At 36.2% G+C, this 27,185-nt stretch overlaps 1 protein-coding gene across 1 annotated transcript in view; it reads left to right on the top strand.

The window, feature by feature from the left end:
* CTPS2 (CTP synthase 2) overlaps positions 1-27,185 on the top strand; it is a 52,788-nt gene that overhangs the window by 1,471 nt on the left and 24,132 nt on the right. Inside the window, exons 2-13 of the mRNA XM_065741383.1 lie at positions 800-1,005; positions 2,587-2,757; positions 2,894-2,994; positions 4,767-4,883; positions 6,219-6,302; positions 9,110-9,190; positions 10,441-10,592; positions 10,819-10,951; positions 13,992-14,080; positions 14,481-14,575; positions 15,485-15,547; positions 16,147-16,190. Coding sequence (XP_065597455.1) covers positions 840-1,005; positions 2,587-2,757; positions 2,894-2,994; positions 4,767-4,883; positions 6,219-6,302; positions 9,110-9,190; positions 10,441-10,592; positions 10,819-10,951; positions 13,992-14,080; positions 14,481-14,575; positions 15,485-15,547; positions 16,147-16,190 — 1,296 coding nt within the window. The 5' untranslated portion in view covers positions 800-839. The remainder of the gene's footprint in view (positions 1-799; positions 1,006-2,586; positions 2,758-2,893; positions 2,995-4,766; positions 4,884-6,218; positions 6,303-9,109; positions 9,191-10,440; positions 10,593-10,818; positions 10,952-13,991; positions 14,081-14,480; positions 14,576-15,484; positions 15,548-16,146; positions 16,191-27,185) is intronic.

The raw sequence follows: 27,185 nt of genomic DNA, 5'->3' as shown, positions 1-27,185 counted from the left end.
ACTACTATAACACTGTTTTCTTCTAATACAGCATCAATTTCTACTCTACATCATGGTCCACAGAAGCTAGGTGATTCTTCTTTAGATTTTTTTTCTTCTCAGTAATTAGTTGGAGAATGGGTAGATACGTGAAGAAAGACTTCTAGGCTTATGGTTAATATGCTATCATGTAAATGTGGATGTTTTGCTTCATTTTTTCTTTCTTGCTCTTATAGTCCATTGATGCGTAGGGTATTATAAGACCTTTGGTGAAATACTTGATATGTTGTGAACTAGAGAGGAGAAATCTTCTGAAAAAATGTAGTGGGTGATACAGAATGCTGATTTTATTAGCTACTGGTAGCTATAGACTCAAGTTTTGAAGGAGAGAATGTGATTGTTCTGGCTGATTGTTCTGTAGCAAGAAACAGTCTTTATGCTAACTTCTCAAAATGCAAATGAAACAGTCCATTTCTTTAATTCAGAGAGTCCAGGGTGAGATCAGTCTAACCTGTGGTTCTAAAAGGTGGTTGTCTATTCCTGTTGTGTTAGAGAGGTCAGACAGATGAATTATACCTGTCTTTGGTATCTCCACAGGGCAGTACTTCAAAATAGTGTCTCCATTTTCTTCCTGACTGTGGGGGAGTATTGAGGCATCAAGCTTAAACAGTCATGTATAAGATGGGAAGGATTCTGAAGTGGTGATTCTGTTGTCTGTTCCTGCAAGTTGTTTCAATTTTGATTCTTTGCATAGTGAATGAGACTGTTATTCCTTGGGGTGAATTTGCCTTAATCAGATGCATATCTTTTGTCATTTTAGATTTCCGGTTTGAAATCTGTGTGCTTGAGCTCATTTTCCAATGAAGTACATCCTTGTAACTGGTGGTGTCATCTCAGGCATTGGCAAAGGGATCATTGCAAGCAGCATTGGCACCATACTGAAATCATGTGGTCTGCGTGTCACTGCAATCAAAATTGATCCTTACATAAACATAGATGCTGGAACATTTTCACCATATGAACATGGTATGAAGGACAGTGCTGTTCCATTTTGTAGTAAATATTTGCATTTGTAATCATGAAAACATATGATAAAAAACCAAATTAAACAAAAACCAGTAGCGTGGTACTTATTAGTCATTTTATTGTCTATTTGGCAATGCAATCTTGTTCCCTTCTGCGTGTTTTCAAGGGAGTTGTCTGGTCTAAGTAAAGAGAGAAGCCCGTTGGAAGGTACTTCTGTGATTAGAGGCTTACTTTCTATAAAGTTGTGCTTTGTTAAGAAAAATCCTAGCTGTGGACCTTGTCCAGTGTATGCTGTCATCTGTTCAACGTGAAAAGTATTGGAATAGTACAGCAGAAATTACTTGAAGCTGTAATACAGGGCAGTTACTTGTGAATGCTGCTACCTGGATATCAGTGCCTCTAGTGTGTGTCTTCATGAGAATTGGGTTAAGCTGATGTTTTAGTTGATGAATATCAAGTCAAAACCATCAGTGCAGGTTAGAAAGCTGACTAATCTTATTATTTAGAAATAGATGCTTAGTTTGGTTGGCTTGTATTGACTACACTGATGAGCTGCAAAACAATCTGATAGGTGTTTATAATGCTGAGCATTCGTCTGTGGTGCATGTTATTATTATGTCTATTAAAAACAGTGGTTTTCAAAGTTCCCAAGCATCTTCAGCCAAGAGAGATTTCTGATTTTTATTTGTCAAGTTTTCCTTGCTTAGTTTTTGTCTAGACCAACTTTTTTTGGAACTGAACTGAAAGCAGCACAGCAAACCTCTCTAAAAGCCAAACTGATCTAACTCAATACTCCTGCACTTTCGGAAATATCTACTGCTACTGAGGCAGTTTTACAATAAATTTCTGCCTTCACTTTTGATTATTTGACTCATGTAATGACTTGAGATTTTGAGATTTTTTTTTGTTGGGAGTGTTTATTTGCTTTTGTTAAACTGATTATAGGAGTCTACATCATATCTTCAGGGGAATTCCTTCTTTTTGTCTCTTGTGCAGAGCATTAGATTTCATTAGATTTTTTGCTATATGCATGACAAACCAAATACATGAGATGAAACAACTGAATAATAGTGAACACGTTTGTAGAAGCATTTTATGCTCGTCATAACTTTACTCCTGATTCAATTTGTGATAATTGATGCTTAGAAAAGCACTTTTTTTTTGTCTGTTGCATTAAACTGGTATTTTATTTATTGCTGATTTATGATTCCTGGAGATTACTTTCTTCTGATCAGGGATTGTATCAGGCTATTGAATGTTTTTAAGTCAATTAAAATATTTTAACAGTGTTACTTATATGTTTTGTCAGAACATTTGTGACTGATAGACATTCAGTGTAAAAGTGACGACTTAATATGAAATCATACAATAACAACACAGATCATGTTGCAGCATGTGTTCTATTGATATATCATTTCAGTATGTCTATTCATTTATTTTTTCTTCAATTTGAGGATGTGGTTCTCTTGATCTGATTTGTGCTTAGTAGATTTTGGATAGCAAAGTAATAAAATATCTGTTACGGTTTCCTTCCTAAGCTTTCCTTATGTTATTTTAAATATTTTCATTTTCTTCTTTCAGGAGAAGTTTTTGTACTGAATGATGGTGGAGAAGTTGACTTAGATTTGGGAAATTATGAGCGATTCTTGGACATTAATCTTTATAAAGATAACAATATCACCACTGGAAAGATATATCAACATGTTATCAATAAAGAAAGGCATGGTGATTACCTGGGAAAGACTGTTCAAGGTGATATTTTCAGTTCTGTGGCATGCTAGTCCATTGTCCGTTCAGTCTTCCTATAAGAGTGGCTAGAACAAGCTGCTTCTTGCTATATCAGCTTATTCTTATTCTATGAGAATGCTACTTCTGCTTTGTCTCATAGTTGTTCCACACATCACTGATGCGGTTCAGGAATGGGTAATGAATCAAGCAAAAGTTCCTGTGGATGATGACAGAAAAGAGCCACAAATCTGTGTAATTGAGGCAAGTATCAAACCTCTCAGGTGAACACAAAGAGCTAGCTTGTTCTCTCTTTGCTATTTACTGTTTAAAAAAAAAAAGAAGTCAGACTACAGCTTTGTGGAGAGCAGTAATACAAAGACATATTTTGTATTCTTTATTTGTTTTGAGAATGACAGGAATGGCTGTATCCCCACAGGTTTTGTTACCTTGACTAAATCCTGCTGGAACTGAGCTGCTTAAGAGCTTACTAGTTGACAATAAATGACTACCTTAATTTTATGATGTGGAGTATCTATGTGAAGACACAGATGTTTGACTGAAGCTATGCACCATAAACAGTGTTGAGAGAATGTGTGTAATATCTGAAATGCCCTACAGTCAGTAGCAGAGCTTATACCATTTTTGCTATCCATGTGGCTTCAAATGCTTGATCTTGCTGTTCATGATTATATTTGCAGGAATATATTTAAACGTTATAAAAGTTAGTTTCCTACTTTTTAGTTTTGTTCTGAAGATCTCTGTAAGTAACTTTGTTAATCACTTACCCTGTGGTGTTCTGCACAATAGATCTAATTAGTTTCACTCACACTTAGTGCATGATGACAAACTGAAGAAGGGCAATCAGTAGCTGCTAGATATTAACATTACAGTGGAAAATTCAGGAAAAAATTTATACCTGATAATCCAACAGAAGAATGTGTCATAGATTTAATGCCAGAAGCCACCACTGTAGTCAGCAGTGTGGTAAACTTTATGACCCAAGATACTGAGTTACTCAGCACTTACACTAAGCAATCTTTCTTGAGTAAAATATACTCTTTTATATAGCTATAGATTTTTTTAATGATGTGCACTGTGAATAGAGCATCTAATGCAAACATAAAACCAGTAAATACAGAATTTGCACAAGAATGTTAGTAAGTGATGAGCTTGTCAGTCCTTTGACTCTGAAAATACTAGTGTTTCTTCCGTGTAAAGGTTTTTGCATTATAGTGCCAGCCTCATGGACATATTTCTCCTTAGGACTGTAAGGGTAAATTGATATTTTTGCCATTGTAGTAAAAGTCAGAAGGCGCTAGGCTGAATACACGTGTCGAGAACAATTGTAAGAAGTTTTTCTGGTACTGTGTGAACACAGATATGCAACTCTGCAGAAAGCCACATGGTGGCACAGAAGGATCATTCTGAAACAGCTGTTTCACAAGACTTCTCTGCTAAACTGCTTCACTGAGCATTTGCTATAGCTCTTTGCATCTTTCAAAGATATCTAATTCATGTCTTTGAATTAGGTTTATCACGGAATTGGTGTTGGACTTTGGTTTGGTACTAAGTATTCAATTAGTTTTTAATTTGAAATATTATTTTGCATTGTTCCTGTAGGATTTATTAGTATTGGAAAACTATTATAATATTGTTAGATGTTGGCACCTTACTAACTCTGACTGCTTATTAATTTGTCAGTCAGGGAAATGTAGTTTCTCTGTATAGACACTGTCAGCTTAACTATTAATTAACTATTGATCACCACTTTGAAAATAGTAAAAGCATGTATTATTGTGTAGGGCTATATCTCCCTATGGAAAATGTATTTGGTGTAAAGTGAATATAATGAAACTGGAAAATTGTTTTGTGGTTCCAGTGGGAAACAAAATACACAGAATATATGAAGATTCTTTGCAGACATGCCTGCACATTTCATTTGCCATCATTGTTTGAATGTGTATGAGAGAAACTCTTTAAAAAGTATTTTTCTTTACTTCCTGGCACTGACAGATTCAAGCTTTCTTTTACAGCTGGGTGGAACTATTGGAGACATTGAAGGAATGCCGTTTGTGGAAGCATTTAGACAGTTCCAGTTCAAAGCAAAAAGAGAGAACTTCTGTAATATCCATGTCAGTCTAGTACCACAGGTAAATTATTAAAATTATACGTATTTAATTAATAGATAATCTTTAGTCTGAATTGAGCTTTATATTTGTTTATTTCTCTGATTAAGAAGAGATTTTGGAAAGCTTTAGAGATTGAATGATAAAGGCCAAAAGATGGCTTCTTAATCAGAGAAGACCAGCCTCATTGGGATGAATAAAATCCTTGATAGAACACTGAAACACATTGATAAAGTAATTTAATTACCAACAAGAAGTTTATCAGTGCTAATTTGTCTAGAAGCCTAAATGTGGTTCTGTTTTGCACTAAAGAGTGCTAGGATATTACGATTCCAGTAAGAAAGGCACCCAGCTTCTGTAGAAAGGCACCCAGCTTCTGTAGGATATTATTTAAAGTTATATTTGTTAGAGATGATGTTGTAAGGTGATGGAAACACCAGGTGGTGTGGCCTTAAACCACAGCAGCATATCAGTCATTTGACCTATTATATGATTTTCTTAAAGGCAAACAACTCTGTTTCTGCTGTTAAGCAGAAATGACGTTCTTATCGAACTTCTTGCTGCATTCCTAGATACAAAGAAGATTGTGTGGTTGATGTGATCCCTGGTACCATGTTAGATCTGCCTGCAGGCTCCTCTGGTACCATGAGCTGGCTGAGTTTATCCTGTGGCTAGATATATCCTATGCTCATGAGATTTGTGTGGAATGGAAGAGCCTCAAGGCCAGGCTGGATGTGCTGCATAGCACAGACCTGTATCCACTCAGGTTAACTGTTCAGCGGAGCACCAAGTCCTTGATGTGTGGTGGTACTCCAGTTGGGACCACTACAATTGGTAGTACGGGGCTGAAAGTATTTTACAGATTTAAATTTAACTTCAGAAGGTTTTCTTCAGCAATTTCACTAGGGAGTTTTTGGTAATGAAAGGTTAATAATGTTGATATGATCATACTTTGTATAGCTAAAAAGATACTGTTAGCTGCAGTGGTTAATATTAAGTTTAATTCTGTGTGCTATTTACTACATTTGATTATTTCTGAGGACTTAAGGCTTTATGCTGTTGGATGTTTTCCATTTATTAGCAGAACCCAAGAAAGATTCTTTTCTTACCTAAGTCAATTATGTTGAAACCTCTCCTTTGGAGGAGCTAGACACAATAAACCTAACCTGGTCATATGTTTCTTCACAGATTTTTTGATGTATATAATAACTATGGTGCAGTTTCTGTGTCTGACTCAAAATAACTCTGTTTCAGTATGCTTACTTCCTGCAAATATTATTACTTGCAATGATTTTTCTCTTTTAACTCACAACTTCTGTGTTAATATATTTTATGTGCTTTCAAAATATGTCCTTCTAGCCTAATGCCACTGGAGAGCAGAAGACAAAACCAACGCAGAACAGTGTTCGGGCACTGAGAGGCCTAGGCTTGTCTCCAGATTTGGTGAGTTCAGAAGTCAGTAAATACAGATTTATACTTACAGGTCATTTAGAAGTGTCTATACAAAGCAAGTGGTCAAAAAATGAGCCTTAGTCTCCTATGAGAGGCAAGAATTTCAGAAGAAAAGCAACATATTTACTGTACTACTTCACTAAATTAAATTGCTCGAAATTGCTCTGAGATAACACAATCCAATAACTCTTAGCATAACCTGGGGGCTCTAGCTATGTTCTTCTTCCAAAGGAATCCAAAGCAAAGCCATTCTGCAATGCTTAATAATCTGAAGTTCAGATGTATCAGTTTACTTTGTGGAAAGACCTAGGAAACCTAGAATGATTCTACATTTTACCATTCTTTCACAGATTTATTTTTATACAAATTAAGGAAGAGCAATCCAACTTGAAGTTCAGCCTTTAGAAATATTGCTGTTTGGAAATATGAAACATGTTGGTAAATCTTAAAAGTAAGGTTGCTCAATTACTTTATTTTGTTGGGCTTAATACCACATAGTATAGACAGGGCAAAGCCAGCGAGTTTCACTTTGTGTGAGTTGGTAGATGATGATAAATGCTCAACTTCCATTCTCTCTCCCAAGTTCTCTAGTAACAAGTATGTGCTTAAATCCCAGATTTGCCAGTGTTTGCCTCACTGGCACTTTACCTAAGGAGCAGAGAAGAGACAAAAGTTAATTACGGCTTCCTGTGGCAATTCCTGTCTTCCACTGTGAGATGTTAATCTGCTTGTACAAGTGGTACTTGCAATGAAGCCAGGGTAGCACAGCTTCAAATGCCCATACAGTCCCAGTTCAAACTTAGAGTTCTTATTTTTCTGAGCTGTAGCTGACATAGCCGAAGGCAATGCATTTCTAGTTCTTCGGAACAGAAGAGAATTCTGCTCTTTTATGTAAGGCTGCTGAAGTGAGTGAATATTTTCTATACTTAATTCTGGAAGTCATTGAGTACTTTCATTCTCATCAAATCCACTGGAAGAAATGGCTTCCTACTTGGCCTGTCTCAGAAATGAAAGAGTAGTGAGCATAGTCACTGATTCAATATGATGTTTGTATACTCAGAAAGGAGAAGTGATTTTTGAAAGGAGAGTTGCGCAAATGAATTGCGTTGTATTTCTTTTTGTAATTTTTTTTTTTGGCCTTGATATTTTGCAAGAGTTTATTTTGGTATGTGTCCTTTTCTAGTATCTAGACATTTTAAGGTTCTCATCTTGTTGCTACTTTCTATGGATTAGTACAACCACTTTAATTAATAACAGAGGTCTAGTGGGAATTGTTGCCATTAAAAATAAAAGGAAAGAAGAAAAACCTTTGTGGTACAGTTTGCCCCATCAAGTGAAAAAAAGAGAGCTGTGTAAGTTCATGCTACCCCTTTTCACAATTTATTTATTTATTTTTTAATCTTTACAGTTTTCTTCAGGACTGGCCTTTGTTGAGCAGGTTTGTCTTGCAAAAAGCTATTTGATGATCCAAAGCAGAATAAATGGGCAAGCTAATGATTAAACAGTGTAGGCAGTCTGGGGTTCAGCATGGTCCTATGTAGTGCTTGGCCCAGATATTAATGCACTTGCTAACACAAAGCTGTGAATGAGAACAATGAATCTAATTATGAGGCAACTTTGTGTTGATAACATTGTAACTTAATAGGAAAACAAAGTTACAAACATTGTTTATTTTTCCTCAAAATTTCAGGAAGTGCCAACCAACATTCTTACTGGTGGTAGATAAATGTGAAGTTTTTATGCAATCAGAAAAGGTGACCTGTTCTCATCATGAAAATATTTTGTTACTTGTTTTGCAAGTAGTAATTTGTGAGGCCATTGATAATCTTAACATTATCAGCTGTAGCCATGTTTGTACTATGGCACTGTTTTCAGATAGCTGTATTTGCACTAGATAGGGGAGAGCATGGACTTGTTTACTCACATTTTCAAGTTTTACTACATAAGAAGTCTTAGCATTTTATCAGCAAACTTGTTTTTAAATATACACACAACTGTTTTTATAAATAAGATGTTTGAAGGCTGTGGTGGGTAGCTTCAGTTTTCACCAGGTGAATGTATCTTTGTGGAGGATAAGTGTCTTGTAAGTACAGTGCTGCTCAGCATTACACTCTGAGCAACTCCTTTTGACTGTGTCAGTAAGTTGTCAGGGAAGTGCTTTAAGAAAATATATAAGTAGTTGCTGTCTTTTTCTGGCCTTTCTTTTCCTGCTTCTAGAAATTTTTGCAAAGGTAAGGGAAGTTATTTAAGACTTCATCAATATATCAATATTAGTGTAGCTAAACTGTGTTTTAGCAATGAGATTGAAGAGCATCTACTGGTTTGTAAACAAAAAGAGGGGATAATGCGTTAGGTAGTTGTGTATGCTAGGAAGATGTGGAATTAATCTTTTAACAGTATCATTGTACTTGGTTATACTTCAAGCTTAGAAGATCCCAGTGTTTTTTTTTTTTCATTCAGTGCACTATTTATACTTTCAGACCTGCATGACTTTACCTATGGAGTGTTAGGATAGTATTTACAAGAGATGAGAAAACAAAGTACATACAGAAGGTGCCAAAAAAAAAAAAGGATAAAAATGGGTCATTGTGGGCAGGTTAACTGAATACTTTTGAATTCCTAGAAAATATTTGTGAACTATTATATTTTGTGCAACTCCAAAAGAACACAGAAAGGTAAAGTGTATTTGCATGTGATGTGCTTCCAAGGGAAGTGAAACTCTTCATGAACAGTACAGAGGATGTTCTGTTGTTTTTTTCTGGGAAAGATTTAAGATTTTTTTTCTTCTATTATAACAGATTGTCTGCAGAAGTGCAAAACCCATAGAAATGGCAGTGAAGGAAAAGATCTCCATGTTCTGCCATGTAGAGCCTGAACAGGTCAGTACTTTAGTTACCATTACTTAAGTATGTAGGAAAGCATACAAAAACACCTGTGCATTTCTGTTTTCAGATTATTTCATTAATTGTTTTTCTCGTTCTTATCTTGCTGTCACATTAATATTGAAAGTTATGTTAATTTTCATATATTGAACAGGAATTAAAAATTTAGCGCATGTTGTATTTGATAGAATTACTGAATGGACTGCAAAAAGTTGAAAAGAATAGATTTTGAATATATAGTTAATTAACTGTATTGTCATGAAAAACTATGCAGTTCCTTGCATAACCAGTGCAGATACTATGGCTTGTTATTGCCCATAAATCATCTAGAATGCTTATAGTAATGGGTAAATAAAGCCATCCCTAAAGCTGGGGATTTTGTTTACGTCCAAAGATTGTCACAGCCATGTGAACAATGAAGGCAGACTGAGAGCTGGGGTTGTTCAGCCTAGAGAAGAGAATGCTTTGGGGGAGCTTTACAGCAGCCTTCCAGTACCTAAAAGGAGCAAAATTTACAAAAAAGATGGAGAGGGACTCTTTATCAGGTACTGTAGTGATAGGACAAGGGGGAATGTTTTTAAACTAAAAGAGGGGAGATTTAGGCTGCTTATTAGGAGAAAATTCTTTACTCAGAGGGTGGTGAAGCACTGGAACAGGTTGCCCAGAGAAGCTGTGGATGCCTACCTCACCTCTGGAGGTGTTCCGAGCCAGATTGGATGGGTCTTTGGGCAACCTGGAAGGTGTCCCTGATCATGTTAGGGGGGTTAGGACAACATGATATTTAAGGTCCCTTCTAATCCAAGATATTCTGAGATTCTTGGATCCTAATTAAAGCTAAGGGATGGAATGGGGGAAGTTTATAGCCTTGGCATTTGCCTTCTCAAGTAAAAGTTGGGTGATGAAATCCTGCTTTCCTGGAAATAGGTAAACATCTGACTGCTGACGAAAAGTAGTGAAAGAATTTTTTTGTGCATGTTATTTTGCTGTAGCTACTAAACTATCTTAACTTACAAGTTTTCTCACTTTCATCTTTCTGATTCTCTCCCTGTATCCCACAGGGATGAGTGAGTGATTGTGTGGCACTTAACTGCCTGTTGGAGTACAATAACTGCCTTGCTCACTCAAAAGAAAATTATTTGAAAAGTAGAATGTATGTAAATTACACAGTGTACATAGCATGCAAAAATAGAGTGTATGTTACTAAGAAAAATATTTAGGTAAGTCTTTTGTGCCTTCTTTTTCTTTAGGTGATATTTATCCATGATGTTTCTTCCACTTATCGAGTTCCAATCCTGTTGGAGGAGCAAGGCATCATTAAGTATTTTAAACAGAGGTTAAATTTACCCATTGATGACCAGCCAAGTGATCTTTTAATGAAATGGAAGAAAATGGCTGACAGGTATTCTGAATCCTGTTGCCTCTTTTGAAAAGTGTTTTAAGTCAGGTTAGGTTTTGAGCTAATGGATCAAACTGCATTGGAGTCAGTAGCATTCTGCTGCTGCTATACCTGTAGAAACTCTTGGTTTAGCAGCATTGGCAGTTTGGATATTTTAGATGTTTTGTAAGGTTAAAGTAAAATGAATGTGAAAAAGGGATGTAATAATCCAAAAACTTGTTTTTGTCAGATATGAAAGGTTGCTGAAGGTGTGTTCCATAGCTCTCGTTGGCAAGTACACAAAACTAAGTGATTGCTATGCATCTGTTTTCAAGGCTCTGGAACACTCTGCACTGGCGATTAATCACAAACTGGATTTAATGGTGAGGATCTTTCTGGATTTTGCTTTCAGAAGTATTTTGAATATACTTTACTAACTGCCATCGTGTCAAGCAGCTTTTATTCATATGAAAACTAGAAAATGAAAAAACTGGATTTCAAAACTGCATCTGATTATTTGATTTACTGTCAAAGTTCAGTTTCATTTGTTATGGGACTGCTTGTTCTGTTAATGACATTAGCTTAAGAAAGATAATAGGTAAATTGAAAAGCAATTTATTTTCTTATTAAAATCTGCTGTCAGGAGCTGCTGTTCATCATTTCAATTAATAACTTGAGAGCAGTCAAATTTATCTTAAGCAGGGTTCTAATGAAATGAGACTTGGGCCAGAAGTAGTTCCTTGAATAAAGTATTGTTTAAGGATCAAATTTATCTTATTTTAATAAGAATAGAAGGTCGAATTGCACAAAAATTGTTACCAGCTTTCTTACTGCTGTAACTATCCATTTCTATTCCAGGGTTTTGGTACTGGGGGTGGAAAGGTGTGGGGCAGAGCAGCAGTGTGGAAGTATATTAATGGATGGGGACAGAAAATGTTTTGGCAACTTGCAGTAGCAAAATATTAGTAAATAGTCACAAAGTATCAGCATCAGTGTACTGGTTTACTGTGATTCAGGAAGAGATGTGAGATAGATTGATCAAAGTGGGCAGTTGAAATATTTTTTCTGTAGGGTTTCTTGGAAGAAAGAAGTGGGTTAATGTTTCATACCAACTGAAGAAACTGAAAAAAAAAAAACCCCACACACAAATTGCTTAATGACTTTTTTAATGATATGGAAGATGAGATGTAGTGCACCTGAGGAAGTTTGAGGATGATACTAAATTGTGGACAGCTCTTGGTATGGGGGCTGCTACTCTGAGGAACCTTAACAGGTTATGGAAGTGAGCTGATGGGACCCAATGTTGTAAGGTTCAGCAAGGGCTAATGCTAGTCCTGCATCTGACATTGAGTAACCCCATTAGTACAGAATGGAGCCTGACAGGCGAAAAAGTGGCTTGTGTATTTGGAGTTCCTTGTAGATGACAAGTTGAGCATGAGCCAATGGTGTGCTCTTGCTGTGAAGAAGGCCACAACATCCTGGACTGTACTTAAGCAGAATCATGTGATGCTGAGACAAACTGAGGATAGTCACTCTTCCCCCTGTTCAGTATTTCTGAGATTGCATATGAAGAGTGGTATTCAGTTTTCATCTCAGTGTAGAGTGTGTGCTGACATAATGACTGAGTCTGAAGTAAAGCTACCAACATCAGTGGGCTGAAGTGCATGCCTATGAAGAAAGTAGACTAAGTTTCTTCATTCTGAAGGAGAGAAAGTCTGGGGGGGGGGGAAATCTTATTGCTGTTTTTACCCAAGGGAGTGAAGAAAAGATCAAGTCAGGCTCATTTCAGAAGTATGCAGTAGGAGATTGAGAGAACACAGGCACAATTAGGAATGTGACAAGTTTTGACTTGATAAAAAGAAAAAAAATAACCATGTGGGTGGTCAGACCCTGAAACAGCGTGGCCAAAGTGGTTGTGAGATCTCCATCCCTGGACAATTTTAGATCCTGACAGGAAATGACACTGGGCAGCCTGCTTTCATTTGACCTGCATTTACTGGGGATCTTGTCTAGAATCTTCCAAAGGCCCTTCCAATCTATGCAGTTCTGTCACTCTTAATAGTGTTTCATGCTAGCAGTTGCATAATGGGGAATTCTTATGATATGTGAGTAACTTTTTTTTTGTAGTAAAATGTGCCTAGTCTTGCAGGTACATGGTTAACAAGGCTTACTTGCACCTAAAGCTGAGTTCAGCAGAGCTTTTGCATTAACAAGCATGGGAATGACATTGCTAAAACTCATTCTGGCTTGGTGCTGAAGTGTGCTAACTGACAAAGATTCCTGCTGTATTTATCTGCACGCATCAGCCTCCTTATTTTTTTTCATCAGAAGGTTCTCTGTATAAACTTATGTTCCGAAGGAACTACTTAATACTGTATGTAGGATCCTGCTTACAACCTAGTATCTGACATACATGAATGATAAAATGTTGATGCTGCATGAGTATGCTGCTTAGCTACGCTTGGCAGGGAAACTGCAATTAACTTTAGCTGTAGTGATTTTTTTTCCCCAGTTTCCCAATGTGATAAAGCATCATTTCAGTTTGTCTTCTCGTGCCGGTGTAAAATAGCAAGGTCCATAAGCAGTTATTTTTCTGTTGTAGTTTTGATGCCTTTTGGAGCATGGTAAAAGGAGAAATGTTAGCTAGGAGGCAAGTCTATCTGGAAAATTAAACCTTTATAGCTGTTTAATTTTCCCACACACAAATGAATACTGTCATTTCAAATAATCTAGTTCTTATGGTGCATGGCCTCTATCAGCTATGCTATTTTCAGAAAGACTGTGTTAAAACCATGAATCAAACTCTGATATTTTGTCCCTAATGCAGTATCTAACTGCCTCAATCACTTTAGTGGTGCCTCAGAAGCCATGCTTATTAGTGGCAGTATTGATTCTTATGCAAGATCTCTGGTAGGACATATACATACAGTGAGCCAGGCTTGTTCTCTACAGTTCATGCTTTCAAGTCAACCCATTAGAGTGTCTTTCTTACAGGCTAGATAATTCAAGTTTATCCAGTCTTGAACTAAGATTAGATAAACAGTGGCACCCAAAAGCTGGACACTCTAACCACATCTCATTTGAATGTCAGTATAAGGTCAGCACCAACCTTTGATTGGTGCCCAGATTTTCAGAGAAACTAAAGCTGGGTACAGGGCTGTTTGGTACTCTAGCAGGTCTGTGTATCTGGGGGGTAGGAAAATGAGGACTGGAGGCAGGCAGAGCTCTGGAGCTAATGTGCAAAGAAAGGAGCATGACGTGCTGCAAATAGAGCAAATGTTGAGGCTTTGGTGTAGTTGCTATAGATTTGCTGAGAAATTCGCATGAAGCTCTTAGTAGTAATGCTATATAAAAGTTGCTTATATAGAATGTGCTGCTTTTTCTGTGAAAAATGCTTTTTTATTGTATATTTTTCTTTCTTAGTATATAGACTCAACAGAACTTGAACGTTCTACAGAAGTGGAGAACTCAGTGAAGTACCATCAGGCATGGCACAAGCTTTGCAAAGCAGAGTAAGTGTTTTGTATCTTAGTGTGGTATTTACTTAATGTGATGAAAACTATTTCAGTGAATCCTTTCTCAGGGCATCCAAACTTCTTTTTCTTTTGGAGCAGGATAGCTTTGCATGGCTGGTGACAAGCCAGTTAAACATAGCATATGCATATTCACTTAGTACGCAGCTAATAGCTGTAGAAGGCAGTGAGAACTTCACCATGTAGTAAGGGGTCAAATGTGAATCAGAGTGGATGTATGAGATAAAGCTCCACATTTAAATTCTCTATGGTAGTACAAGACATCTTTTGTGTGCACTGTTCTTGTTCTTCCGTAATTAAAAGTCTTTCTCAGATTGTGTTGTCTTTTTCTTTTTTGCCATCTTGATTGTTAATGCTTAACATATGGCTGTCATTACAGTGGCATTCTTGTCCCAGGAGGGTTTGGAATTAGGGGAACAGAAGGCAAACTCCAAGCGATCTCCTGGGCGAGAACAAAGAAAAAACCTTTCCTTGGTAAGATAATTAGTATCATTAATTATTATGTTTTGGAGATGAAGAAAAAGCTAATTGATTTAATATTAAAAAAAAAAAAAGCTGTAGTCTTCCCAGTCTGCTGGAACTGGTGTGTGAACATATACTATGTTGTTAGTAAGTAAAAAGAATGACAGAATCAATAGAATACTGAGAAATTATTCTGCCTTAGGATTGTATATATGCTGTTTGGAACATGTGCCTTATAATTTATGCCTAGGGTCATAGTCATGTACTCCAGCTGCTATATAAGGAAGGAAGAAAAAGGCCATTCCTATTCCAAAGGCTTATTGGCTATATTCACATTTTATATGGAGAATGTGCATCTCAGTGTAATGAAATCAGTATCATTATGCTTATTAACCAGTGTGCAGAAAACTTTGGACACCTTTGCAGTATTAAATAATTTTTTGTTGATTTACTGATATCTGATTACAGTAATGCTTGAAAGTTCCATATGGCCTGTCAGCTAAATGCTCTTTGTGTAAATCCCTCTGGAGCTTTGGTCCTCACTCTAGATTTGTTACAATTCTGTAAGTAACAGTGGCTACTTGGGCTAGTTGCTAACCTAAAATTTGATTTGGTTATACCCAGGCTTTCTGCTTTTGTTTATCTTTGCAATAATAATTTGGGAAGAAGATGGGATGAAAAAAAAAGAGCAAGTTTTTGAAAGTTTATGGCATATATGTTTCACATGTATTCATAGTACATGAAATCTGAGGAGTATGTCATTTTTGTTCTAACTTTTTGTAAAGTCTGCGTGTAGACACAGGGTACTAAGGCTTCTTAACAGTAACGTCAAGATGTAACAGTAAGTCCCTTGTCTGCCCTGCTCTTTGTGCTGTTAAATTCTGTTTTTTTATTTTCTTTTAATTTTTGTTCTGTCTTTAGGAGTTTGCCTGGGAATGCAATTAGCAGTTGTGGAATTTGCAAGAAACTGTTTGAATTGGAAAGGTGAGCTCAGAATGCTAGTGTGGCTTGCATATGGCTTGCATAGATGGAGTATTATTCTATACGTGAAATATGTGTCTATTTTTAGGTAGATCCTAGGATTATTCTTCAAAATGGTTATGTTGCAAGAGTTAAGCGCCATGTGTGCAAAGGAGCAAGAACTCCTGTTATGTGGATTGCCTATAATTTGCTCCCTAACTGAAGGACTGTCACAGAAAATGTGCTCATGGTTCACCTTTGTAGTCTTTAGATGGAGTGTGCAAGTGTGGTGAAGAGTAAAAATGTGAGATTAGGCTTCCTCACTTGCTGTTGCATACTTTGTTTGTTGGAATAACTAAATTATAGTCATTGCAGCAGTAAATTGAAGAGGTTTAGCTCACTGGTGAACTAATACCACTAAAATGGAGGTGTACAAAGTTTGGGAATTGGGAAATGGTGTGTGCGACTGAGGTCATGTAAGAGTGCTTCAAAAGTGACACACTGTGTCTTTCAACAGGTAAGACTCAAGTGGAGATGCAGACAGTGAAATTTCTAAGAACAGTTCATATGAGTCTGTAGTGCTTGTAGAACAGTGGTGATGTATTGTTTTGAACTTTTTTCAGATGCAAATTCTACAGAATTTGACCCAGACACAAAAAGCCCTGTTGTAAGTACTGATATTTCTCCTGCGTCTTTTGTGAGCATGCTTCTTGTGTCAAAAGAAAATAAGTGAACTCTGTGTGAGAAAGTTGATCTATATTTTTATGTGGTGGGACATGAAGCGATGTCCACTGTCTCTACTCAGCATTACTTCAGTAGGTATTTTATTTTTGAGTAGTTCCTTCCCTTCACCTTCTCGTTTCTGTAACTTGCTGTTACAGTATTTGATTATTTTATTTTATTATCATTATTGAAGCTTTGAATAGATTCCTTAGTTGCAGGCAGATGCTGGGAGTACACAATAATGTTGGCTTTCCTGGCAAATAAAAAATAAAGGGAAGCTGGATAATGTAGAACAAAGCTATTAACAAAATATAAATTTATACAGAAAGAGATTATATATGAAGCTGTTGAAACTTTTCTTCCTTTATTTGAATACTATAAAATATACACTCTTTCCTGCTGCCCCCACCCACCTACCTAATGCACATGCATCTCAGAGTTCTCCTTTTGAGAACAATTTCAATGCTGTGGGTGAGGCAGGGCTCTCAGTATGGGTTGCCAATGGTAGAAGTTTCAGGTGGAGTTCATCTGGGTGTATGTTCAGCAGTGTGGTATCACGTTATCCATAATGGTAAAACTGACAATTGATCAGTAAGGAAGAGTTTGTAAAAATAAAATAGGATAGGTAAATACATGTGGAAAATAAAGTAGTACCTTACTGCAAGATCCTTTAGTGATAAATGAAGTGGATTGTTCATGATACAGAAGCAGTAGTTTATCAACTTCCTTCAAAAGATTTTATTGGAATTTTTAAGTGAAATCCTTTTTTTTTTTTTTTTTTTCCACATCTACTTTGTCTGCAGCTTCCAAATAGGAGTTTTAAAAGTATTCTACCTGTTTGGCAGCGTTGTTTACATATATAGAAGAGAGAATCCAGTGTGAGCTTTTGAAGGTTGATTTGAGACCATCAGAGTTTAATTTGTTGTGAGACTTCGCCCTTCCTGAATAATACGAGAAAAAGTACTTTTCCACTGAAAGGATCCATTTCATAAATAGTAATATGTTGTAAAATGTGAAAGTTGTTGTGCCCCATCCCTGAAGGCACTCAAGGCAAAGCTGGATGGCTCTGGGCAGGTGTAACGGTTGACGACTGTCCAAGGCAAGGGGGTTGAAACTTGATGATCTTTGAGGTCCTTTTCAACCCAGGCCATTCATTGATTTGCTGTAATTGTTTTGGGAAGCAAGAGGGATAATACAGAATACTGATCCTGGGCATCGGTTTTTTTAGGGTCATTTAGTGATGGTTCTGTGTGTGCAGGATATTTGATTGTTATTGGGTAGAATGGGGCACAATTTCTTCTTTTGTCACCTTAAATTCCTTAGCTGCCAAAAGTGATGTTTGTGGGTTTTCAAGGTTTTTTTTTAAATTTATTTATTTTTCTAGTAGTTCAAGGTTGGTAGGAAATTGTTATAATGCTATTAATACTGATTTTTTTTCCTATCCTTTGAACAACTGATATAACTTTCTTTCTGTGATCTCATGACCTGCTTTGAAAAAATTTTGAATCAAATTTGGATTTTAACACTAGTAATTTGAGTTCATTATTATCTTTACATTATTAACTGTGATCTTTTTTTATTTGCAGAAACTTTCTGCTGTTCCATTCTAACAAAAATCAGTTTTTTGGCTGGTTAATACTACCTAAGTTTTGAGACTGAGAGCTGGTAGTTTAAACTAGGTGTGTACATCCCACCACAAAAGTGCAGCTTGCAAACAGTGCTCCTCCACTTCACAGCATGATGTGAGATCCTTCTGCCTGATGCAGAGTAGACTCAATTTTCAGGGACCTAAAATCAAGGAACATGGAGTATATCTTACATAACTTAATATGACTGAATTTCGTCTGGTCACCTCAGATACCTTTTCAGGGTGCAGTCAGGTCATGAAGCCTGCTTGAGGAAGAGGTGGAACTGCCCATTTGCCTCCTTTATTCTGAGGATTGTTTGCAGTAGCTCTCAGGTGCTGGGCTAGTTAACTGAAGTCTGGAATATAGAAGCTTGTCTGCAGTGATATTAGCAGTTTCTTTCATTACTGAAATGGTAGTGTGTATTAGTATAATATATATCTGACAATTTTTATTCCACAAGTAATTAACCATGTGATTTGCAGTTAACAATAAAAGGCAAGCAAGGTATATATTTTATAGAGAAAGTTATATAGGCATTAAATTAAGAAAATAATAGAGTGAATGTATGTGTCATAGAAGATTAATGAAGTATTCACAATTGAAGCATTATGCTTTCAGGATGTATAACAGATACTCATTTGTTCCAAGCTACGCTAGGGTTGTGAAATTGATTATTACTGGTCATGTGTCAGCACCTTAATCTGATCTTTGACATTTCAGTTCTGGGTGAGAAACAGCCATAAATTGTTCCAGGGGAGGAATTTATACTATCAACAACAGTTAATGCTAAATAATCTGTTTTAGCAAAGTCTTATCTTGTGCTAAATACTTTAGATGTTCTATGTAATAACAAATCAATAAAAATGACTGTAGAAGCAGCAGATTAGTGAAGCTTGTGAACTACTGGACTGATGTAAATATTTCATTATCCATGAAAATTAATTGGAAACAGTGTCAGCACTGATAATATCTTGTGATGCCACTGTGTGAGTCAGCTGAGTCCTAAGTTAGAACCACAGCAGCATATTTTTTGTTGTTTTTTGATTCCTATGGAAGTTGAAGGGAGAGAGAAGCACTGGTGAGGCAGCAGTTCTGTTTTCTTCTATTTGTAAAAGCAAAAAGGTTCTATGGTGTTAGGAGAATTTTGGGGCAACTGTAAAACATATATCTTGCATTTCTTCTTAAATTGTTAAGCTTAATACTCAGAACAGAACATACCAAAATAGTTTCTTCTAAAGTACATATATAAAAAAAGAAGGGGATGCTTTGCTTCATTATCTGCCCTTTTAGTCTCTGCAAGTTGTTCTCTTTCACCCTTTTCTTTACATTTGCGGAAATGTGGGCTTTTTTTCAATTAAAAATTGAGACGGCCAGGTAACTTTTTAAATTACAGAAGAATTAAATTACAGAAGAAATACAGGTGACTGAAATTATGAGAAGTGATTGTTAACTCTATTTCTCAGTAACAGTGGCCAAAGTTGTACTATAGAAGAGCATTGTATTAGGAAAAGACATGAGTGTTATAAAAGGTTTCAGTGTGATGAGGCAATTGAGACTTGTTCTGTTTTGACCAGTAATGGAACACAAAACTGAACATGCAAATGCAGTGTTGCATGAAATGCTGAATATCTGCTTCATTTCAGCTGCGCTGCTCATCTGTTTCTTGCTCTATTGACTCATTACAACAGTATTACTTGAGTGATGTTGCAAAACCCAGGTCAAGTGAAACCTGATAGAGGAGGGAAACCCTGTATTGCATGTTTTGGGAGTTATTAATCATTTTGGCATGTAAATGACAGCAGACATTATAGATTTCATGTTCAAATGATGAATTAAAAAAATGATAGTCTCTGCATATACATAAAAAAAGGAAACTAATGGCCTAATAATGCAGAATGTGGCCAAAATTTTCTTTTAAAATACAGCACGGAAAAAGAAAGCTGAATATAAGATGTGACGAAAACTTACAGGAATTACCACGTAGAATTTGAAAACATTAATGGGCTGTGAGTTGTACATTTGATTTGAGAGATTTGAAGCTGTTTGTTTAGTATTTTCATTTACGCTTAAACTGAAGTCTTTAGAAAAAATAATGATCTTTTGAGCAGTTTTCACCTGTTTCCACCCAACCATGCCTTTTGCATTGAATACCTTAAGTTTTTTTTGTTTGTTTGTTTTTAAAGCATAAGTTTGATTTCACTAAGGCAAATGAGGCAGGTATACGATCATATATCATCAGTCCTGACATTCCTGATCATCATCTTGACTGGTTGGGTTGAAAATGTTCATATTTATTTGTTTTAAGCTAAGTTTTGTAGTCACCATGGTTCTTTATGACCTGTCACATCTTTTGTAGCACTGTGAAACTTGAAGTATTGCATGGAGTCTTTGTTTTATGACTTTAAGAACTTGCATAGTAGACATTGCCAGTAGGTGGCACACTTATAACACATTTGTGAATCGATATCCACTTATACCAGATGCCTGTAACGTGATTGAATTCTAAATTACTAAATGTTTTCTAACACATTAAAAGAAACTGTGCCCCATGTGTTATGCAAAGGAACATAATAAAATTCTGTGGTATTATTTGTGAGAAGTAGCTTATGTTGCTCAGCACACAGATGTGTATGTGGTACCTTTTGTTTTGAAATCAAAGTGTATTATTAATTTGGAACAATGATTTTTTTTAATTTAAAAAAAAAAAGTACCAAGTACTACGATTTCCTTTTTTTTTTTCTTCCAGAAAACAGAATGCAGTTTAACAGCTGATGAGTTTGTGTAAGATTATGTCCCAAGGGCTTAGTAGAACATTTCTATTATTTTTAAGTATTGTAATTTCTGAGGCTGCTATACATGCAGCTGTGGTGCAGCACCGGATTCCACATTTTTAGGGAGGAAATCTAAGTACAGGGATCACTTGTGAGTGAGAAATATGTGGTCTTTAATGCACTTGGTCTGCTTTACCATTAAATTGATTCTTAAAGTCCTTAAGTAACTCTTGATATCTGGACCTAATTGCTCTATCAGGATAATAGAGTATGTTGATAATAAAATTCAGTCCAACATTCTGAGTTCTGTGGTATGATTAGTGCCTCATCCTCTAAATTAGTTTTCATCAAAGTTCATTTTCTTCCTTTCTCTTCTTCGTTTATTTCCTTTATTAAAGTAAATAATAATCCCCATGAATTACTAAAAAAAAATAAAATAAAATAGAAGTGTGACAAGGGAATCATGAAATGGAGTAGTTTAAACTGCTCAAAAGAAGTTGTAATGGATGCTTTAATTTGCAGCAGAAAGCACTCTGCTCTTTCATACACATATGAAATTTGTATGTGTTCTCATTTACAAAACTTTTGACAAACAGGAAGTATGTGCTTATGTATCTACAACTTGAAACTGAGGTGGAATATTGTAGTCATCATATTTATAGTAATTTTATATTGTTATTTAAAATACATGCTTTTTTTTGTTTATTTTTGAATTGAACTACTTAGCATTTCAAAATGTCATCTGCTATGGTGACATTTTCTCAAATAGCATTTTAGTAGCATAAAACAAAGACAAGTAGTTCTGAACTAATTTGAGGCAGTATTGTTGGAAACTAAAAAGACGACAGGGAATGCAATACAAAGCTTAATCAGTTATGCCATATAAATCTTTATTGTGTACTTTTTGAAATTAAAACAAGGGAATTTGTGGATTTAGATGCACGCGTACTGTCCATGGATGCTGTGTTCTTCTCCCTCAAAGGAACGGTGCTCGTTCTGGCAAATGCCTTATTGTCCTGTAATCTTTTTTATAAGCATGACAAACTCATCGAAGCTGATACTTCCATCATTATTTTTGTCCAGTAACTTAATTACGTTGTCAAGTGAAAATGAATCCTGTTTTTGCAGAGGGGGAGGGAAAAAAGAATGAAGTGAATTGCCACAACTTTCCTAGTAAGGATTATTACCAGAATTGATGCAGTCAGTGACAATGTTGCTTGAAGACGTTACAGGTGATGTGTTTACCAGTTTTACTGGTTAAACTAGAACTACAGTGCCTGCTAATGCCTCCCAAAAATGTTAACAAAGCTACAATAACTATTTGAGAACTACGAGCGGTTGTTAGCTTTTAACTTGGCACCTCAGTATGTGAATATAACCTCAATACTGAGACATACTTTGTACTACAAAGACATTCACATACAACACATGAACATGCCAGTGCATCTGTCATCACCCAACTACAAGTATTACTTAGGTTACTTCAGTCTTCTAAGTTTTGCTTGGACTACATTACAAAATGTAGGTAACACAGCAAGTGCAGCAGCTTCATTGTGCGTGTAGTCATAATTAAATAGGTATACCACATACTGGTTTATTAGATACTAGTCCAGGACCAGCATAATACTGGTTTAAATATAAAACGTGTTTCAGTAAGCTTTGGACCTGGACCTAAGGGTCTGTTTGGTTCCTATTATCTCCTCTTTACTAGGAATACTCTTAGAAAATTCTTGTTAGAATAAATCTGGTTTATACTATAAGCTTCTTTAATTCATGTGACATTCTGATGCAGTGATTATTCTGCTAACGTTGCAGATCAAACTAGTTAAATAGTATAAAAATAGTTCTGAATATAAATTAAGTCTTTAAAATGCTTTTTTCGTACTTTTTTTGGTCTGTTTTGTACTGTTGTGTCCTGCTATTTTCTTGGTTTATTATTGTGCCATATACTTCTGCATACAGAGTGGGTGGTTGAAAATGTCTGTTATCCAGATGGAAAACATCTGTTTTTTTTTTTTTCTAATCACTTCTGTTACCACAAATCTGTGGAAATGGGTCCTGCCTAAACTGCCTACAGCTAGTGTAAAAAGCATTATCTTTCTGAATTTACTATCACATTTCCTGTAAATTTTAGTAGTTAATTTCTGGCAGATGGTTTTACAAGGGCAGACAAATTCATGTGTTTTATTAGGTGGCTTTTTTCTTCTTCATGTTAGTGAACGAACTAAACTGTATTCTTATAGTTCTTAAAATGCTGAATTTCCCATTGAGGTATGACTTCTTTCAGATCTCTGGCAAAAAGTGCCTGTGTCTTATCTTGTAATCTAAAACCCAGTATTTAAGGATTTGCCTAGCAAAAGAATCTAATAGAGTTCTAATCTAATGAGTTTAAGAAAGATCTTAAGTAGAGAAGTTGAAATTATTTTTTTTCCCTCAGTCTCAGGAAATAGATATTTTTCTCTAGCTTGGTGATATCTTTTTTATTTCTTGTCACCTGTTAGAACTCACAAATTTTCTCTTATTTTGAATGCTATGGAATTAGATTACATAGAGACTGACCTGTGTCTCTTACTTTCAAACTTGCTGTACTTATTTACTTGTTGTATAGGTGTTCTGTATATTTTTCTAGATTGAAAATGCATTGTTTTGATTGAAATAAAATTATTTTATAAAACTCAGATGCAGTATTCTAGGTGAAATTTGAATTCCATAAATAATTTATTATATTTTTGCATTTAATTTTGTAGGACTTTGTTAGAAACTCCCTACTTATTTGTTATCTCCCTAATATTCATTAATGTGAGTAAAGTTTCATAAACCAATCCTCAAGGAGTATTTACGGAGTTGGTAAAACCATTTGAGCGCAGGATCTGTGCTCAAATGTGATTGCCTGCATCTCCTTTTTTCTATCCACCTTATAGTAAGTACAGTGTATGAAACAAGTGAAACTTACCTTCAAGTACTGAGAAAACTGATTCTGGAGCAGTGTTTTCAGGCCACCAATGGACAGTGCAGTAGTGCTACCCTCCATTAAAGCATATTGAGTAAAGTATTTCAGAAGGTTGTCATTGAGTAAATGTTCCATGTTTCTTAGGTGTTGTCTTCAGGAATAACTGGAAACAAAGCAGACAGTAATCATCTTAAGCACAGAATGTCTTTTGAAATACAGCTGGCATGCAGCTCATTGGTTTTCTTATGATACAGTCAATACTTAACCTAGATGAATTTTTTTCTGTAAACTGACTTAATTCTCACAGGAATAAGAAAGGAAATCAGATGAAAATATTTGAAATGCTCATTTATATATTTAGTTCATGCTTACCTCAGTCAAAATATAGAGCCTCCGAACGTATCCAGCACAAGTGAATTTCCAACTGGAACTACCTTTATAGTGGCTTTCATGCTCCACCCTGATTATGAAACCAGTATTTGTCATTAAGTCAGTCCTATTGTGTTCTCTGTAGTCAGGTGAACAGGATACATTAGGAGTATAAATGAGTAATATTTTTTCTTTTTTTAAGTCTCTGAAATTGGTCATTGTCAGCAGCATCTATCACTGTACTTGATGTAGGTTTTCTTTGTATTTATAGGCCATCCTGGAGATATTTTCTGTCTTCAGTTTGTGTATTTTATACTTGAAGATATACCCACACCGCTATGGGGCTATGTATAGATATGTATGCTATTTCTTCTTAGTGGAAAATGTTTGTTTTTCAAAAAGTCTAATGTAAAATATGAAGGAGTCACTTGCTCTTTGTGTGAATTGGTAATTATCAGTGTCAAAGCTTATTTCCACCAAATTTGGTGCTGTTTCTTAGCATAGGAGAAAAATGTTCCGGTGTCAAATTTTTGGTTGCTGATATTAAAAATCAAAACACTCCATGATATAAATAATAAAAGAATGAGCCATGCTGAATAGGAAAGATAAATCAAAGATTCCAAAAGAATGATTCCTTCTTAGGATCATAACTGAGTATTGTATTCAGCAGGTTTTGAAATGTTCAACTGATGATCTGTGAGGCCTAGTTGAGTGATATTTTGCCCAAGCTAATGCTTCACAACCGATCAAAGAGTGAAGTACTGCTGCTGTTTTTTGCATAGTGTGATGAGCTGTTGCCTATGACTGTAGTTTCTAATCTACCTGATGTCCTCAATAGCCTTTTTTTGGTGTTTAGCTCCAGGCCCACTTACTAGATCTTTTCCCTGGTGTGTGGTTTACAGAGAGAATTTTCCAGCTCTGCTGAACCAAGAGTTTTGTGGGTCTTTAGGAAATAGATTGGTTGTGGAAGGCTGTTTTTGGAACTGTGAGTGTATGGGTCTAGGATATATTCCCGGTAAGTTTGTGGTTTCCTGGAAAGACTCTCTTTGGTGAACTTCGCAGAATGAATTTGGATTAGCAGCTCACTTGCATGTGCTTGGACTTACTTCCTAGAATAGGATTGGGAGAGTTTTCTAGAGATTATCTAGTTCATTTTTCCCTTTCCTCTAGATTGGGGTCACTTCTGCTTATGTTGGATATCTGGTTAACCTATTATTAAGTGACTTACGTAACAGACTCTACAGACTCCTTATCTGATTTGTTTATTAAACAGTTTTGTTAATGTTCGAATGCCATGGTTGTTCATGACAATAAGATAATTAAGAGACTTTTTCTCTTCTTTCCATTGACAAAGTGAAAGATGTTCTATTGCTTTCTCCTTTCATTTTGCTTTCCACCTTTGCTGTGTGATGAAATTTTAGTAGTAATGAATTGCCAGGTGGGTCTTCTAGTGCTTCCATTCCCCATCTGCTCATTTTTATTGCCCATAGCTCTTGAATGTGGTGACCTCAAAACAGTTCTTCCCTTCTAGAAGGAGTGTTAGGAACCTGATGTGCCTGAAACGTGTTGTTGACATTACAGTATTTGCAGGACTCTTGGTTAAGTTTCAAATGACTTGTCTTTACTTGTACCACAGGCACCTCACCAGTTTTAAACGTGTAGTAGTAAAATGCTTATTAGAATAGAAGCATGATTTATATTTCGGGGGTTCACAACTTTAGTAATTTAGTACATTAGCCTTGTTAGATCTTCATTAAAGAAGGACAACTGATTGTGAAATAGCATAACAAGTTTTACTGAACTATCTTCCCACGGCAGCGAGAGACTGATGTCTGGAAATTTAAGTGAACTGCTCAAGAGTTACACAAACGTTGCATGCTGAATCTGGGGGGTAAGTCCACGCTCCTTAGATCAGCTTTATTCACAAGTTATTGTAGTCTGTAGGGGGCTAACTGAATGATAGTGTCAGATTTGGGACCTGTAGCTTGATCTCCCAAAACCACTTTGTCCTTCTCTCTCACTTATACCACAGTAAACTCCAATGACTTGTGTGATACTTCTGAGCTCTCTATCAGAACTAAGTAGGCAGTTCAGTTTGACAAGCATTGGATGTTCATTCTCTTCCTCCAAGACTGCTTTGCAGGACACAGCTAGTAATTCAGCATAGGACAGAAGTTTATCCTGCTCAATCCAGCAATGGCAGAATGTTTCCAGTGGTAAGAAATAGTCATCGTTGTGCCAGAATTAGAATAGATGTCTGAATGTTGCCACTATTAGAAGGCATGCAACTAGCAGGCAGCAGCATTTATCTATTCTGAAGAACAGTAAGTACTTGGTATTAAGTCTTGTCTGATACTTATGTAAGCTGACACTTAGTCCAGAAGCAGCATTTGAGAATTTTTTACATGTTTTCCTGCTTTTTCTTGGGCATATGGGTGCATATTGTTCCCACAATTCATGGCATAATTCAGTTGGGTTTGCCCTGGGCTAGAGAAATCATGTTAGCAAGTAATATATCCTTTTGGAAATGACATTTTTACTGTAGTTTAGATACCAGACCATTAATTAAAAATAGTAATAATAAAGAAGAATTGAGCTGATCGTGTGCTGTCAGTCTGCTTAGGGACACCCATCATGTGTCCCTGTGTTGACTGTATTTCACTTTCTTTGATGGTGTCTGCGGACTCAAAATTCTGTCTCAATTGTCTGTTGCTGTGTATTCCCCTAGAAAACTGATGTATGGACAAACTTGAAACATGCAATTCCAATCATGCTGGAGTGTAAAAGTTTACCAGTTACAGGGATGGCTGAAGTTTGAGTACCAGCACTGGTGGTAGGAGTGGTGGAATTTATGGCACTGTGATCACAAGATCTTGAAGCATGTTTAATGCTGGCTTAAGTGGGATGGTAATTCAGGTGCTATTGTTTTTTGTACTTTTTTGCCACCATTGATGGCTGAATGGCAGGTGAGTCTTTGTACCTTGTCAACCTTAACATGCTGGACTATAAACTAGGTTTGTCCATCAGTAGATTTCCATGCCACTGACGTTGCTGGAAGGCCTGTGCTATAGAGGTGGAGCTGTCACCTGGGGGCAGCAGCTATCTCAGTCATCCTGGTTAATCCTCTTCTGATGGGTTAACACCCTAACCCTCTGGTATTTTTCCAGCTTCCCTGGTATATTTTGTACTACTGTCATCACTGTTGTTTGCATATGAACCTT

The sequence above is a fragment of the Cyrtonyx montezumae genome, unplaced genomic scaffold (genome assembly GCF_038088225.1).
Source record: "Cyrtonyx montezumae isolate F1298 unplaced genomic scaffold, pur_monq_1.0 scaffold_3, whole genome shotgun sequence".
Taxonomy (NCBI): domain Eukaryota; kingdom Metazoa; phylum Chordata; class Aves; order Galliformes; family Odontophoridae; genus Cyrtonyx; species Cyrtonyx montezumae.
Note: the sequence above shows the minus strand (reverse complement) of the source record. Positions and strands in the feature narration are given on the sequence as shown.